The sequence below is a fragment of the Peromyscus maniculatus genome, chromosome 8 (assembly GCF_049852395.1).
Source record: "Peromyscus maniculatus bairdii isolate BWxNUB_F1_BW_parent chromosome 8, HU_Pman_BW_mat_3.1, whole genome shotgun sequence".
Lineage (NCBI taxonomy): Eukaryota > Metazoa > Chordata > Mammalia > Rodentia > Cricetidae > Peromyscus > Peromyscus maniculatus.
Genome location: NC_134859.1, coordinates 81631990 through 81647407, shown reverse-complemented (window position 1 = coordinate 81647407; position 15418 = coordinate 81631990). Strand labels below are relative to the sequence as shown.

Here is a 15418-nt window from a genome sequence, read left to right as displayed (position 1 = left end):
CAGCAGCAGCAGAGGAACTTGTTGAAGATTCTAATTCTCAGGTATTCTAAACTCCAGGAGTGGGAACTATAGCTGTTTTTTATCATCTTCCAGGAGATTCTGGCTAGAAACTAGAAGTTGAGAATCACGACTCCAGCAGAGGCCTGAGGATGCTTTGGATGGAGGGGCAGGATGGCAAACCAGCTTTGTGAAGAGCGTGGGAGCCGGACAAGGGGCTATATGCTTTGTCTTCAGGGACGGCCTTCAGGTTTTAAGCAGGGTAGGTGGTACTCACACACCTGAGAGTGGCAGCATTTCCCAGAGTTGGAGACCCTCTGAGTCCCCCTTCACACACACACACACCATGCCCTGACACCAGAGCTATCAGATCGCAGACTCTCCGGACCCCAGGACAATGCTTTTGGGGCCAGGAGGTGGTGATCTCACACGCAGACACGCTTGGAGTCGTGGAAGGGACCCGGAGCACCAAGATCCCTCCTAGGAGACAAGAGCGGAAGGCCGGCCCACTGCCCCGCGCCCAGCCCGCGAGAGGGTGGAGCTTAGGGCCCCGCCCCAGGTCCGCCTATGTGGGCGGAGTGTGTGTGGGCTCTCGGCCCCGCGCCTATGCGCACGCCCGCGGCCGGTTTGCAGGGCCGGACGCGCGCCCCGCGTCCCGGGCAGGAAGATGGTGGCGAGCGCGCGGGTGCAGAAGCTGGTGCGGCGCTACAAGCTGGCGATCGCCACCGCGCTGGCCATCCTGCTGCTGCAGGGCCTGGTGGTGTGGAGCTTCAGCGGCCTGGAGGAGGACGAGCCGGGAGAGGTGCTCCGACGGCCGTGCGGGCGGGCAGGCCGGGCGCGGGGGCGCGCGGGGTCCTGGCGGGGCTGCGGGCGGCCCCGGCCAGGCAAGTGGGGCATGGGCCGCGTGCGTGCGGGGCGCAGGCAGCCTCCTGGAGCCCGACCTCCGTCCCCCCAACGCTCCTTTCCCAGGCCGGCCTGGCGGGCTGCGTGCGGGAGCAGTGCGTGACCCGGAGGCCGGGGCGCCTGGTGGACTGGGGGCCGCGGAGGGAAGAGCGGGTCATAGTGGGGTGGTCTCCGTCCCGGGGAGCGATGAAGGTCAGACGCGGGGATCGGGGCTGGGAGGAACGACTGGGCCCTAGCCTGCTCGAAGGTGGGAAGCCTCAGGCCAAACTTTCTAAAGTTGGGAGGGGGCGGGGGTGTACGCGCCGTGGGCGGAGGAGTGGGGGCCGAGGGACCCCGGGCATCTATGTTCAGCTGCGCCTGAGAAGCAGCGAGTGGCGACGAAGTGGAACTCGGGGTGGAATTATGGCCTGTGACAAAGTGTATATGCCCGGGAATAAGAGTGAACGGGAGTGACCCCCAAGGGAAAAAACTGAAGAGTCCTCAAGGCGTGGCCAGGGAAGAACCTGGGTGAATCTTCGGGAGGGCATGGGAATGGAAGGTGAGCTGTGGAGTTGGCCTCAGGACTTCAAAGGAGCAGGAAGCCATCTCTGGCTCTGGGGTATTGGGAACAGCAGCTGCAGATTAGAGCCCCAGACCCTGACTCCAGGCTTTTTCTTCCTCTTGATGGTGCTTGAGTTGCAGTCTCAGACACCCTCCTGGCAGTGTGGTTAGGAGGGGTCCAGTAGGGTCTGGGTCCCTTCTGGAAAGGAGGAGAGGATTTGCCAAATCAAAGCCCTAAGCCGCGGCCAGTGGTCAGGGGTTCCTGCTTCTGGCCCCCATGTCCCTGTGTCTCCAGGGCTCTGTTGTCATATCCTTTTGGGCTTCACCTGGCAGGGTGAAGGCATGGAGCCTGGAAGCCTTTTCCCCCTGCACCTGGTCAGTCCCAAATACCTGATGTGGAGACTGGGAGAAGAACTGCCCTTCTGGGTTTCGGGGAGAATCAAGACACTGGGGTGGTGAGGGGAACAGGGACAGAGAGACTTGGGACCATGACTCCAAAAGGAGCTGAGGACAGTCAGTCATGGGGAAGCTGGCTCTGTGACTTGGTGTAGGGAGTGAGCTTGGTCTGTGTGCACAAAGAGAGGAGAAAGTTTCAGTCAGATGAAGTCTCTGTGGGCAACTGGGACATCTCAGAGGGAGTGGGCCACAGAGGCAGATGAGGAGCCTGGTCTGTGTGAGGGGGAGGCTGGTGGGGAAAAGCATGTCGGGCACCTGAGTCTTCTCAGAAGTGGATGGCTCAGTGGCTGGGGGTTTGAGTCAATGAACGGGCTGAGCCCCTGTTGCCCTGCCCATAGCTGGGGATGGAGAACTGGAGAGAGGTGAGAGAATCTGAGGTCTCACCCTCACGGCACACACACACACACACACACCCCACACATACACACACACCCCACACATACCTTGCTGAAGCTGAGAAAGGAATCCTGGACCAGAATGGAGGAAGGTCCCGGATGGCCTAAATATTGTGGTGTGAAGGAGTCTGGCAGCCACCTCACCAGACTGGGGTTGTGAAGGAGCTATATAGTGTAGCGCTTGAGGTCAGCACACAAGAAAGACTACGCTCTTCACAGCCTTGTCCTGGCTCTGCTGTCAGGTGGACCGCCTCCAGCCACTTCTTCTTTGGGGGTAGTGGTAGCACTGTTTTTTGGGCAATGAAAACTACAAAATGAAGTAGTCCCTGTGAATGCTTGCAGGAATTCTCAGCACCTGCTAAGCTGTCGGGACATCGCACATGGTCTCAACACTGTACCCTGGGACATATGTCAGTCAGTCAGTCGGTCAGTCAGTCAGCACATACTCAATTCTCTCCTATCAGGCACTGGGATCATACTAGGAATACAGAAATAAAGAATAGATGAGGTCCTGACCTACAGGGCAGACAGTCTACAGCGAGAGCCAGCCAGAGAGAGGAAGCTAGAATAACAAGGGGGCTGGATCAGATCAGGAGGCTGGGAAAGGCTTCCTCCAGGAAGAGGTGGGCAGGAGAGTTTGAGCAGAAGGTTCTCAGGAGAGTGGGCTGAGCTGGGGATCCTCGGGGAATGGATAGAGGGTGGGGCACTTTCCCTAAAGATGGTTCCATCCTGTATGGCCAAAGAGACCACAGTAAGGGACTTGAGTGGGTTTTATTGTAAGTGCAGTGGGAAGGTTCCACAGCAGGAGCCAATGTGCATTTAAGGAAAGCACTCTGCTGCCTGTGGAGGGGTGGAGAGTGGATACCTGGGATGATCACTAACCCCCAAAGAGCCACTTGACGCTATTCAAAGCTTTCACGAGCATCCTTTCACCGCTTGTTTTAAATGCAGTCTGAGAAGTCCGAGGTGGGGGTGGGTGGGGGTGAGCATCTCTGTGTTCGCTTTCTTCATGGCTCAGGGAGGGTTCAAGGATTTTCAGTCGGGAGGCGGCAGAGGACTTTATATGCCCCCTTACCAGGGAGGAGGGGGGCTCTGAGGCAGGAATGCATCCAGCCAGAGGACCACGCTGGTCTCAGAGGCTATTGAAGGCAGCCTGTTAAGAGACGTAGCGTGAGGCTCTGGGACCTGCCTGAGAGGGTTCAGGAGTGGGGGCTGGCTGCCCACCAGGGCCTTTCTGTTTCCTCATCGCTGTCTTCTGGTCCCTAGCCTCCTCTGGGATTGTCCTTCTCAGGGTCAGCCAGCGCCCTGCTGCAGTGCAGGCCACCACCATGCCCATTTCCTCCCACATCCTGTCCCCCACCACAGCCAGCCTGGCTCTGTGCCCTCCTGCCCTACCCTCCTGACCAGCCTCCTGAGTCACGGATACAGGCTTCGACCCCTGGAACTCATACCTCTTTGCCATCACTTCCCTCCCAGTCTTGGGGATGCCTTCTTGTGCTCGCTGTGTGGCTGGGTCAGATGCCACTACTCTGTAGGTTGGCCAGCCCAGGGTGCCCTCCCCAGTATGAGCATGGAACGGGGTCTGCCGACTACGCCCACATCCCAGACAAGGATGGCCATCCATCCCTACACTTATTGAGTAGCCATGAGAGAAGCCTGGGAAGTACTGTGGAGTAGGGGTAGGATTGTGGCCTGAAGGTAGCGCCCAGGCTCTTCCCTGTTCCTCTGGACAAGGGCAGGGGAACCGAACACTGGACTCCACCCTGAGTCCACCATGTCTGACAGCCTGAGCCTTGGCCTCACGCTGACTATTTCCATCTCAGTTCCCAGTAATAATGAAGAGGATACCAGCCTTTGTGCACACTGTACTTACACCAGGACCTCTCTGGTCATTCATTTGAACATTACTGAACTGAGTGTTTATGATCGTGACGACATACTCTTCTGGACTCTATGAATATGCCAGTGAGCACACAAGCTGAACTCCCCCGGCAGTGCTTACAGCCATGGGAGAGACAGACAGAAGGGCATGGAATAAATCAATTCATGTTAGGATGGTGGGAGAGATCGGCGCGTTTCTTAGGCAAATGTATTGTTGTGTTATGGATGGATATGTGGGTGTGGGTGGGTACGCTTGGGCCTTGGCACGCATATGGAGGTCAAAGGGCAGTTTGTGGGCCTCATTTCTTTGCTTCTACCATGTGAGATCCAGCTCAGGTTGTCAGACTTGGTAGTAGGTGCCCTTACCGGCCAAGCCGTCCTGTTGGCCCAAGATCCTCAGATTTCTGTGGAGAAAATAAAATGAGCTCAGGGAGGCTAGAGGTTTTGGTCCAGGCAAGCCTTGCTGAGAAACCCAACCCGAGCAAAGAGTTGAAGAGGCAAAGGATGAGCTGTGGGGTATCTACGGAGGGCACCTAGACTGAGGGCACAGCCAAGGCAGAACCTGAGCCAGGCATGCCAGGTGTGTGGTGGAGAGAATGAGGCAAAGGGATCCGTCGACGGGGGCAGGGTGGTGGTGAGGGACAGCTAGTATAGAGCCTGAGAGGAGAGGCCACCGGCTAGGTCTGGTCACGGGCATGTAAATTCTAAAAGGAGGGCCTGGAGAGATGGCTCCGCAGTTAAGAGCACTGGCTGCTCTTCCAGAGGACCCCGGGTTCAATTCCCAGCAACCCACATGGCAGCTCACAACTGTTTGTATTTCCAGTCCCAGGGGAATCCATTGCCTTCTTTTGGCCTCCACCGGGCATTACACACATGTGGTGCACAGACATGCATGCAGGCAAAATACCGCTACACATAAAAATAATAAATAAATAAATACGTAAATAAGTGTTCAAAAGTTCTAAAAGAAACACTGGTGGCTGTGATGAGGAAAGACAGGAAGGGACAAGCGCATGAGCCGGGGCATCGGGAGATCAGGCTGAGGGCAGTGGGGAGATAGTGAGATTCTCTGTATTCTCACGCATTCACGATGGATTGGATGTGGGGTATAAGGCAAAGAGAAGAATCAAAGTTGCCGTCAGGGCTGGGGGCTGTAGCATAGTGGGAGAGCATTTGCTTAGCATCAGGAGGTTCTTGACCTCATCCTCAGAGCCACCTGTCTCCTCCAAAGAAAAAAACTGGACTCCCAGCACATTTGGTTAGAGCCACAAAAGGTTGTCGCTCACATCACTCACTGAGATGTGAAGACTGGAGTGGGAGGGGGAGGAGGAACAGGAGGCATTTGCACTTGGACTTGGGGTTCTGAGTTCCCAAGGAAGATGCCGGGGAGGCTGCTTGTTCCATGCCTGAAGGTTCAAGGGAGCTTTCCAGTCCAAAGAGATAAATCTGAGATGTGGGCGGTATAAATAAGGATGGTATGTAGAAAGTGCCAGGCTGAATGAGCTCCCCGGAAAGCAAAGGCTGGAGTCAGCTGGAGTGCAGGACAGGCCCCGGGGCTGCCCTGGGAGCCAGGAGACTGATGAGTGGCGGTGGATGGGGAGGACCCAGGTGCCCCCTGTAAGCCACGCAGGAAGCGGGATTACAGAGAAGTGTGTGTCTGTAGGACTCAGCATGCTGAACAAGAGCGCTGGAGGAGAGGCAGGACTCTCTCAGGATGCCCAGAGGGAAGGGACAGCCAAGGGAGCTGGCCTCTGTGGTACAGTTTCACAGTCGATGTCTCATCTGATCCTCACCCTCACAGCTGAGGGACTGTGCTCAGAGAAGTTTGGTGGCAGGGCAGGCCAGAGCACACCTAGGACACCCCTTGCCTCTGTCCCTTCCCACTCACAGGCATTAGTCAAATGTCTTCCATGTACCAGCTAGTCTGTCAGACCCTGGGAAGATGGCCTGACATGGCCACTGACTGCTAGAGGAACATCCGGGGTCTCAGAGCTCAGTGTACCTCCACTGCCCCCCACTCTGGGGCAGATGAAATGGCTCTCCACCTGGGGACTCGAGCCGATCTGAAAGAACAAGCGAGGAAGGGGAGTGGGGAGCGGAGAGGAGGGTGAGTTGAGCTGACCCAGGCCATTTGGGGTAGCAGGTAGCATGGAGTCCCCTTGAGAGAGCCTGCCACAAGTGCAGAGGTTGGCAGCCTCCAGCTGTGGGCCTGCAGCCAGCGAGACCTCACGTGCCCGCCACAGGCAGTCCTGATGCAGGAGGGCCCACTGGGCCGACCACAGCTTGGCTGCGTTTGGGGGGCTCCGGAGCCTCCTGCCGCTCTCCGGGCTTGTCTGACAGAAGCCTTCCTTTGCTGGCTCCTGCTTGCGCCCCTGTTATTCACAGGGTACCTTCAGCAACGCACCCTGCCTCAGCCTCCTGGGAGACCCATCCAGTGTTAGGGTCTCAGGCTTCATGACGACTCCTCCCTTCTGAGCCACTCCCCTGCTGTAGCCTCAGTCTTCCCACGTGAAGAGCTGTAGTGCAACAACCAATGCTTTGGATGCAGACGGAGGTTAATGTTGTCTTCCCAGCCAGCCCTTGTGAGAGGCATGAGTCTCAGTGGGGGGGGGGGCACTCCGTGGTCCCCTGCAGGCTCTGTATACCCTTCTATTGGAGAAGGCATGGACGTGTACTTTAAAATCTGCTGGAGAGAAAGTGGCCAGAGCCCGGAGCAGGCAAAGGAAGTGCTATGTGATCTTCGATCTGGAGGGGCACGTGAGGTGCGATGGCCTGAGGTGAGAGCCTCAGCCAGCTGGCCCTGTTCGTGCAGAGCTACTGAGTGAGCGGGACTTTTCCTGTAAAAGGTGGCAGGGAGCTTCTAGAGTTCAGGGTAACCCTGGCCAGGATGGAACTTGAGGAAGAGGAAGAGGCGAGCGACTGCTAACTGTGATCTGTGTGTCCCTTACAGAAAGGACGGCAGAGGAAGCCGCGGCCGCTGGACCCCGGTGAGGGCTCTAAGGACACAGACAGCTCCGCAGGGCGTAGGGGCAGTGCTGGTAAGAGGCATGGGCGCTGGCGGGGCCGTGCCGAGAGCCCAGGTGTGCCTGTGGCCAAGGTGGTGCGGGCGGTAACCAGCCGTCACAGAGCCAGCCGACGGGTCCCGCCTGCCCCGCCTCCCGAGGCACCGGGCCGCCAGAACCTGAGTGGAGCAGCAGCTGGGGAGGCACTGATGGCGGCCGCCGGCTTCCCGCCCCACGGAGACACAGGGAGCGTGGAGGGTGCCCCCCAGCCCACGGACAACAGCTTCACTCCAAAGTGCGAGATTGTGGGCAAGGACGCGCTGTCAGCCCTGGCCCGGGCCAGCACCAAGCAGTGCCAACAGGAGATCGCCAACGTGGTGTGCCTGCACCAAGCTGGGAACCTCATGCCCAAGGCTGTGCCCCGTCACTGCCAGCTGGCAGGTGAGGGACTAGGGTACTCTGGCCCTTCCCAGAAACGGGTAGGAAGTGGTGTGGCCCAGATCTTCATGCTCATTTCCCAGATGGCCCTCCTTGTCTGAAGTCTTGTTAAATGTACCTGCCAGTTGGCAGAGGGGCAGCTGGGACCAGGGCTCCGAGTCCAGGCTTCTTCTGTCGGGAGGCAGGCAGGCAGCCTTCTCCTCATCTCACTAATGTCCCTGTCTACTCCACTCAGGCAAGATGAGTCCTGGCATCCAGTGGGAAGAGATTCGGGCTCAGCAGCCTGTTGGTGGCCCTCCGGTACGCATTGTCTACATGCTGGTGGTTCATGGTCGTGCCATCCGCCAGCTGAAGCGTCTTCTCAAGGCTGTCTACCACGAGCAGCACTTCTTTTATATCCATGTGGACAAGGTACTTGTGGGCTGGGAAGACCCAGAGGAGCTGGTTAACAGAGCAGAGACTCTGAAGGCTGTAGACAGGTAGCCTAGGAAGGTCGGCTCAGCTACCTAGAGGAAGGCAAGTTGAGATCCAGACTGGTCGAGCCTAAGATGGTGTGGCCGATGAGGAGCTAGAGTCCTGCCTCTTGCTCTCTCTTCTGAGTCCCTTGTGCTCTGTCCCCAGGTGGGTGGGGGCTACAACCTTGGTGCCAGCTCCATCTGCTGAGCATCCCTTCTCCCTCAGCGTTCCAACTACCTGTACCGGGAGGTGGTGGAGCTGGCCCAGCACTATGACAATGTGCGGGTGACGCCTTGGCGCATGGTCACCATCTGGGGCGGGGCCAGCCTTCTGAGGATGTACCTGCGGAGCATGAAGGACCTGCTGGAGATTCCTGGCTGGGCCTGGGACTTCTTCATCAACCTGAGTGCCACCGACTATCCAACCAGGTGTGAGGACGGGTGGGAATGGAGTCCCATCTGTGGCGTCAGGGTTGGAGGGTCCATTTTTGTCCGCCATCTCATTCTGAAAGTCTCCACAGCCCAGACATGGTCCCTTGACCCCAGTCGTGAATTGGCGTGTGGGGCCGGTAAAAGGTGGTCTGATGATTGGGATTAATAAGAAATGGGAGTGCTGGAGAGATGGCTCAGAGGTTAAGAGCACTGACTGCTCTCCCAGAGGGTCCTGAGTTCAATTCCCAGCAACCACATGGTGGTTCACAATCATCTAGAATGAGTTCTGGTGCCCTCTTCTGGCCGGAACACTGTATACAAAATAAATAAATAAATAAATAAATAAATAAATAAATAAATAAATAAATAAATAAATAAATAAATAAATAAATAAATAAATAAGAAATAGGGAGGAAGAGCCAGAGGCTTGGACTTGGAGTGCTGGGTCAGATTGCAGAGGTAGAGGACGGATGGCATCTTGATCTTGTTTGGGTCCCACAAGGGTCAGACAGGGGTCAGGCACACAACATAATAGCTCCTGTGAGAAGGGAAGGTCCAGGAGGTGAAGGTCATTCGTTCTAGAGGGCATCTGCTCTGGGACAGGGACTGAGCTGCACAAATTCCCTTCCCTCCCCAGGACAAATGAGGAGCTGGTGGCATTCTTATCCAAGAACCGGGACAAGAATTTCCTCAAGTCACATGGGCGAGACAATTCCAGGTGAGACAGGTGGGGAAGGAGGCCCTGACGTCTTGCTCAATGCCTCCCACACAAGGGCACCTGAGGGCCCCAGCCCTGGGTTGTAAAGCCCCTAACCCAGTCGTAAGTGAAGGCTGGTTGCCGGGTAGAAAGGCTTGGGCTCCTTTCTCTGGGACCTTCAGGCATGGCCTTTCTGCCTGCCTCCCTCAGGTTCATCAAGAAGCAAGGCCTGGACCGGCTTTTCCATGAGTGTGATTCTCACATGTGGCGCCTGGGTGAACGGCAGATCCCGGCAGGCATCGTGGTGGATGGTGGCTCCGACTGGTTCGTGCTGACGCGCAGCTTTGTGGAATACGTGGTGTATACGGATGACCCCCTCGTGGCGCAGCTTCGCCAGTTCTATACGTACACGTTGCTTCCAGCCGAGGTGGGTGACAGGTAGGCACAGAGGCCGGGGCGGGCGCTGGTTGAAGGGCCCGTGGTTCACCCTCCCCCCCTCTCCCGCCATCTGCAGTCCTTCTTCCACACAGTGCTGGAGAACAGCCCGGCCTGCGAGAGCCTGGTGGACAACAACCTGCGCGTCACCAACTGGAACCGTAAGCTGGGCTGCAAGTGCCAGTACAAACACATCGTGGACTGGTGTGGCTGCTCTCCCAACGACTTCAAACCGCAGGACTTCCTGCGGCTCCAGGTGCTCTCCCTTGGCCCCAGGAAGCCTGCGCCCCAGCGTTCCCCCACAAGCTTTCTGGGTCAGAAGGGCAGGGTGGGTTTCCGCCTGGAGCAGCTAGCCCCTTGGACCTGGGCGGCGGCGGCGGCGGCAGCAGCAGCAGGTGGAAGAGTCAGAGAGACCGTGCTAGGAAGTGCTGAGGGGGCGACCCCTGTGTTCTGGGGCGCGCAGAGCCCTTCATCTTCTTGGTCTCTTCCTCCCCAGCAAGTCTCCAGACCCACCTTCTTTGCCCGGAAGTTTGAGTCGACTGTGAACCAGGAAGTCCTGGAAATTTTGGACCTCCACCTGTACGGCAGCTACCCACCCAACACACCGGCCCTCAAGGCCTACTGGGAGAACACCTATGACGTGGCGGATGGCCCCAGTGGGCTCAGTGATGTCCTACTCACCGCTTACACAGCCTTTGCCCGGCTCAGCCTGCGTCATGCTGCCACTGCTGTACCCCCACTGGCCACTGCACTCTGCAGGTAAGTCCCCCCCCTCCTAAAGGGAGGCACAAGTCAGGGACAGCCCTGCCCAGAGTGAGTCCGTGAAGGAAAAAAAATTTTTTTAAGCAAGGTAAAGAAAAACCAGGACCACGTGGGGCATGAGATTTGGGGCCCAAGAAATACCTGGCGCTGGGGCTTCCCAATACTCTAGGACTCGCTGGGACTCTAGGTGGTGTCAGGTGTGCTGATGGCATCTCCTTTTCTCCCTGCTGAAACCTTCCTAGGTTTGAGCCCAGGGGGTTGCCGTCCAGCGTGCACCTGTATTTCTATGACGACCATTTCCAGGGCTACCTGGTGACGCAGGCGGTGCAGCCCTCAGCCCAGGGGCCAGCAGAGACGCTTGAGATGTGGCTGATGCCCCAGGGGTCGCTGAAACTGTTGGGGCGCAGTGACCAGGCCAGCCGGCTCCAGAGTCTGGAGGTGGGACAGGTCCTCCCCCCTTGCTTTCTCCTGACCCCCAGCAAGACGCAGGGAGTGGGAAGAGAGGGACAGACACCAAGGGAGGGGTAAGGACTCCATCAGACCTTCATGGGCTGGGCTCTCTGGGCTGTGCTTTCCCAATAACGGCAGCCTTGGTGATGCCACACACACACAGATGTACCTGTCCCACCCTCGCAGGCACACACTAAGGGGTCCTCTCAGATGGCACAGGGAGTAGGGACGGAACTGTCAGTCCTGATCTCCTCAAGTGCAAAGATTCCTGGGCCTTGGACAGTCCAGATGAGCTTGGGGTGTCCTTTCCTAGAGGTTCTGGCTTTGTGGGGGGTGGTCTGCCTTTATGGGCCCCACCATTGCAGAATGGTTCAGGTGGCAGCCTGGAATAAACCTCAGAGCTGGGAGAGATGCTTCAGTTCTAGACTCACCCCTTCAGTTTGAAGATAGGGAAACCGAGGCCCTGAAAGAGGTAGTGACTGACCTGAGGTGACACCATGAGAGGCGGCACGAGATGAGATAGAGGAAGAACTTCTCCTCGGCTTCTGCCCAGCGGCCTCCCTCCCTACAGGTTGGCACTGAGTGGGACCCCAAAGAACGTCTCTTCCGGAACTTTGGGGGCCTGCTGGGACCACTGGATGAGCCTGTTGCCATGCAGCGCTGGGCCCGGGGCCCCAACCTCACGGCCACCGTGGTCTGGATTGACCCGACGTACGTTGTGGCCACATCCTATGACATCACGGTAGACGCGGACACTGAAGTCACGCAGTACAAGCCCCCACTGAGCCGGCCGCTGCGGCCAGGAGCCTGGACTGTTCGATTGCTTCAGTTCTGGGAACCCCTGGGTGAGACCCGCTTCCTTGTGCTGCCATTGACCTTCAACCGCAAACTACCTCTCAGGAAAGGTAAGGATGTCGTCCTCCAGTGATGCCCAGATCCCAGATAGAACAGGATTGTCCAGGGTGCCGACCCCACGGCTGAGTCTAAGGGGAGAAGGCAGGGCTTTGTCTTCCACTCCTGTTTGTGGTGGTGGGGAAAGGGAAGCCTGAGAGTCGGGCAGACTGCACTTGGGAATGTGGCTCTGCCCTTGTAAGCGGGCCCTGAGCTCTGGGAATTACTCAACATTTTCATTTGTTAAGTAAGGACGGCACAAGTATGGGAGACCCCTGGGTGACTGGGACAAAAGTCACTCCAGCTAGATTTAGTGAAAAACAGAAAACGACTAGAAGAATGTGGGGCTTTCCTTCACAGTGCCCAGAAAATGCCTCAGGTCTCACCGGGGATTTGGGTGCTGTATTCTAAGGCATCTTGTCCCTCATCCTGTCCTGTCTCTGATGCTCCTCCATACCTAATGCTCCCAGTGCAGCAGAGCCGGATTAGGGCCTTGAGACCCTCAGGTCCCATGTAGCTTGGGATAGCCAGATTCACATGGCCCCCTGGTGATTTGGCCGAGGCTAAGGGGACAGGCCAGGGGCAGCTGGAAGCTGAGCACACTCCTACAGGGGTTACCTCTGAAGGTGCTGGAATGGATGCTGGCTCAGAGTGGTGAGAAGTGGTGTCGCGTGGGTAGCTTGTTCCTTTCCCTAAGGCACCCTGTCACAAGAAGGAAGAGCAGGAGTAACCCAAAGAGATGAGGACAAGGGGCTGGGGCAGATACGGGGCAGGCAGACGCCTTCCCCATTGGATGAAGGAGACAGCAGGCTGAGAAGTCAGCTCTGCAGGCAGGCCCGGGACTAGACCTCAAAGGACAAAGGTAGAGCGTGTTCTGAGCCAAGGTAAAGGTTGGCACGTGTCTGCGTGAGAGGATGAAGAAGGTACAGAGGCTGTGGGAAGGAGGCAGGCCAGGCAAGTCAGCCCAGTGTAAAGAACAGGCTGCCCAGGGCGCTGGCGGCTCCTGTGGTTGTCAGGAAGGCTGTGGATGGCACAGACCAGAGCAGCCTTATTTCCTAAAGTGCCTTGTTCAACATGAGTCTAAAGTTAGGGGTAGGGGATTTAGCTCAGTAAGGCCCTGGCTTCTGACCTCAGCTTTAAAAAAAATCCTAAAATTGGGAATTTAGGATTTTTTAAAATACTTAAAAAAAATACTTTTTTTGTTTTGCTTATTTATTTACTGAGATACTGTCTTACAATGGAGCCCAGGCTACCTGGAACTCACTGTATAGCCCACTCTGGCTTTGAACTCTTGCAATCCTCCTGCCTTGGTCTCCTATTTATTAGTTATAACTGTGAGTCACCAGGCTCAGCTACCACTTGGATTTTATACAACTGATGACCTTTTGTTTGTTTGTTTTGTGAGACAGAGTTTCACTGTGTAACAACCTTGGCTGTCCTGGAACTAGCTCTGTAGAGGAGGCTGGCCTTGAACTCAGAGATCCACTTGCCTCCAGAGGGCTGGGAATAAAGGTGTGCACCACCACCGCCCAGCACAACTGATGATTTTATAGGCACAGAAAGTTCCTTAGCTTAGCCCCAGTCCACTCTGTCCGAGGAGACCCCATGGTAAGGTTAGGATGGGAAGTGCTGTGTTCAGCCCTGACTCCTATAGTCTGGCCTCCATGGGACTGAGGGGCATGCTTAACTGTTTGTTTTGTACCCCCAGATGATGCCAGCTGGCTGCACGCGGGACCACCCCACAATGAATACATGGAGCAGAGTTTCCAGGGCCTAAGTGGCATCCTGAACTTGCCTCAGCCAGAGACCATGGAGGAGACTGCCCGGAGGCACACAGAGCTCACGGGTCCTGCACTTGAGGCCTGGACAGACGGGGAGCTGAGCAGTTTCTGGTCTGTGGCAGGATTGTGTGCCATAGGCCCTTCTGCTTGTCCCTCCCTGGAGCTCTGCAGACTGACCAGTTGGAGCTCTCTGTCTCCTGACCCTAAATCGGAGCTGGGGCCTGTCAAAGCTGATGGGCGACTCAGGTAGCAGGGCCCCAGCCAGCACAACCCGGAGGAGCCCGGGGAATTAATTGCACCTTACAGACAATGGAGGGACATCTCTCCCACAGACGAGAACCAGAGGCCCAGGCAGTGTGCCCATTTGAGCCGTCAGGAACCTGCAGTGAGGGCAGGGATGGTGGGTGTAGTGCTCACTACGCCTAACGGCTCTGCAAGAGACCAGAGGTCCACGGGAACCATGGGGAGGCGCTTCCTCTGCCTCCTCTAGTTTGTACTTTTTTAAATTCCCAGTGAGTGGCAGGGGGAGGAAGATGTGCAATAGGGCTCAGAGCAGGCCCAGGAAGTGGGCTGTGGCCATGGGGAGCACCACCGAGCCCATCGGCTCCCGCTCTGGAGAGGTTTTGTCTGCCTCACCCTCCAGAGCCTCCGTCCCCAGCCTGGGCCTACGCTGCTCACAGCCGAGGCTGAGAGGCACAGGTGTCCCGCCAGGGTCCGAGGCCGGAGAACAGGTGATTTGGGGGATACTGTGGAGCTGGGCTTTATGGGACAGCGGCTCCTCTGGTAGCCAGGGGACCCCTGGACAGGGGTGGGGCTGGTTCTCAGGCTTTCCAGCACACCTTGCCCTAGCAAATGCAGGACATGCGAGCCTGCTGAGATCCGTGCAGTTTCCCAGGTGTGCCCTGGAAGACGGAGCCCCACTGGCGGCAGAGGAAGACTGTCGGGGCACTCAGAAGAACTTGAAGTTGCATTGTGCCTGAAGCTCAGTGTGAAGTCTGAAATATGCAACAGAGGAAATATATCTCTTATCTCTCCAAGCTGAATGTCCTGGTTTGCATTCTGTTGCCATGATAAAGACTACGACCAAAAGCACGGAGAGGGGCAGGATTTATTTCATCTTACAGCTTATAGTCCATCATAAAGGGAAGCCAGGGCAGAAACCTGGAGGCAGGCACTCAACACAGGCCTTGGGAAGAATGCTGCCTACTGGCTTGTTCCCCAGTCTCATGATCAGCTACCGTTCTTATGCCTCCCAGGACCACTTGGTACTCCCCACAGTGGTGGGACCCCCTGACAACAATCATCAATGGAGGCCTTTTCTCAGTTGAGGTACCTTCTTTCCAGATGCTCCTAGCATGTGTCAAGTTGACAGACTGGCCAGCATACTGAGGCTCTACATTTCCTCCTGTGTCTGAGGGAGCTGTGGCTGATCCCTGGGCTTTCTAGAAGTCTTAGCTATCAAAGTAGCCTTGAAATAGTGACGGTCCCTGAAGCAGGAACAGTTGACAAATCCAGCCAGAAGCCGGATGGCTCTCCAGTGCAGCCTTCTTTCTGCCGGAAAATGGGCTCTAGGAGGCTTAGATTCCTCATTGCTACCCAGCAGGCCGGCATTAAGGGCATTTAGTTCTAAAACACCCCACCAGGCACTCCACCTGACCACTGGGCCAGATTGCAGTCAATGTGGCCCAGGGGTCTTCAGCATCGCTAAGGCCCATTCATCCCCCAAGGCTACAGCTTTCTTGCTACTACTCAAGCCCTCCCTTTGTAGCCTGCCCAGTAGTAGAGGTGGTTGTGGTTATGGCCTACTGGATAGTTCTGTAGCTTGTCCCTTTACGGCCAGGGGCAGGGATTGAACCACTGCCCTAGGACCTGAGTGAATGATGTCTACATTACTCACTTGCCT

General features: G+C 56.7%; 1 protein-coding gene across 2 annotated transcripts; it reads left to right on the top strand.

Moving 5' to 3' along the window:
* The first annotated feature begins 555 nt into the window (after nt 1-555).
* On the top strand, nt 556-14552 carry Xylt2 (xylosyltransferase 2). 2 transcript variants are annotated; one of them, XM_006971944.4, is made up of 11 exons: nt 556-799; nt 7123-7615; nt 7848-8023; nt 8294-8496; nt 9137-9217; nt 9407-9623; nt 9711-9887; nt 10128-10390; nt 10636-10831; nt 11415-11748; nt 13443-14552. In XM_006971944.4, exons 1-11 carry the CDS (start codon nt 665-667, stop codon nt 13763-13765), a joined length of 2598 nt encoding a protein of 865 aa, XP_006972006.1. In that variant the 5' UTR covers nt 556-664; the 3' UTR covers nt 13766-14552. The 2 variants fall into 2 exon arrangements, with proteins under 2 accessions (XP_006972006.1, XP_076399303.1); XM_076543188.1 differs by lacking the exon at nt 556-799 and adding an exon at nt 6805-6949.
* The last annotated feature ends 866 nt before the right edge of the window (nt 14553-15418 follow it).

What these genes read in the sequence shown, in the direction of transcription:
- Xylt2 (XM_006971944.4), top strand. Translation starts at nt 665, where the DNA reads ATGGTGGCGAGCGCGCGGGTGCAGAAGCTGGTGCGGCGCTACAAGCTG. An exon ending in CATGGGCGAGACAATTCCAG is followed by an intron (nt 9,218 to 9,406) that starts GTGAGACAGGTG and finishes TGCCTCCCTCAG; the next exon opens with GTTCATCAAGAAGCAAGGCC. An exon ending in CTGGCCACTGCACTCTGCAG is followed by an intron (nt 10,391 to 10,635) that starts GTAAGTCCCCCC and finishes AAACCTTCCTAG; the next exon opens with GTTTGAGCCCAGGGGGTTGC.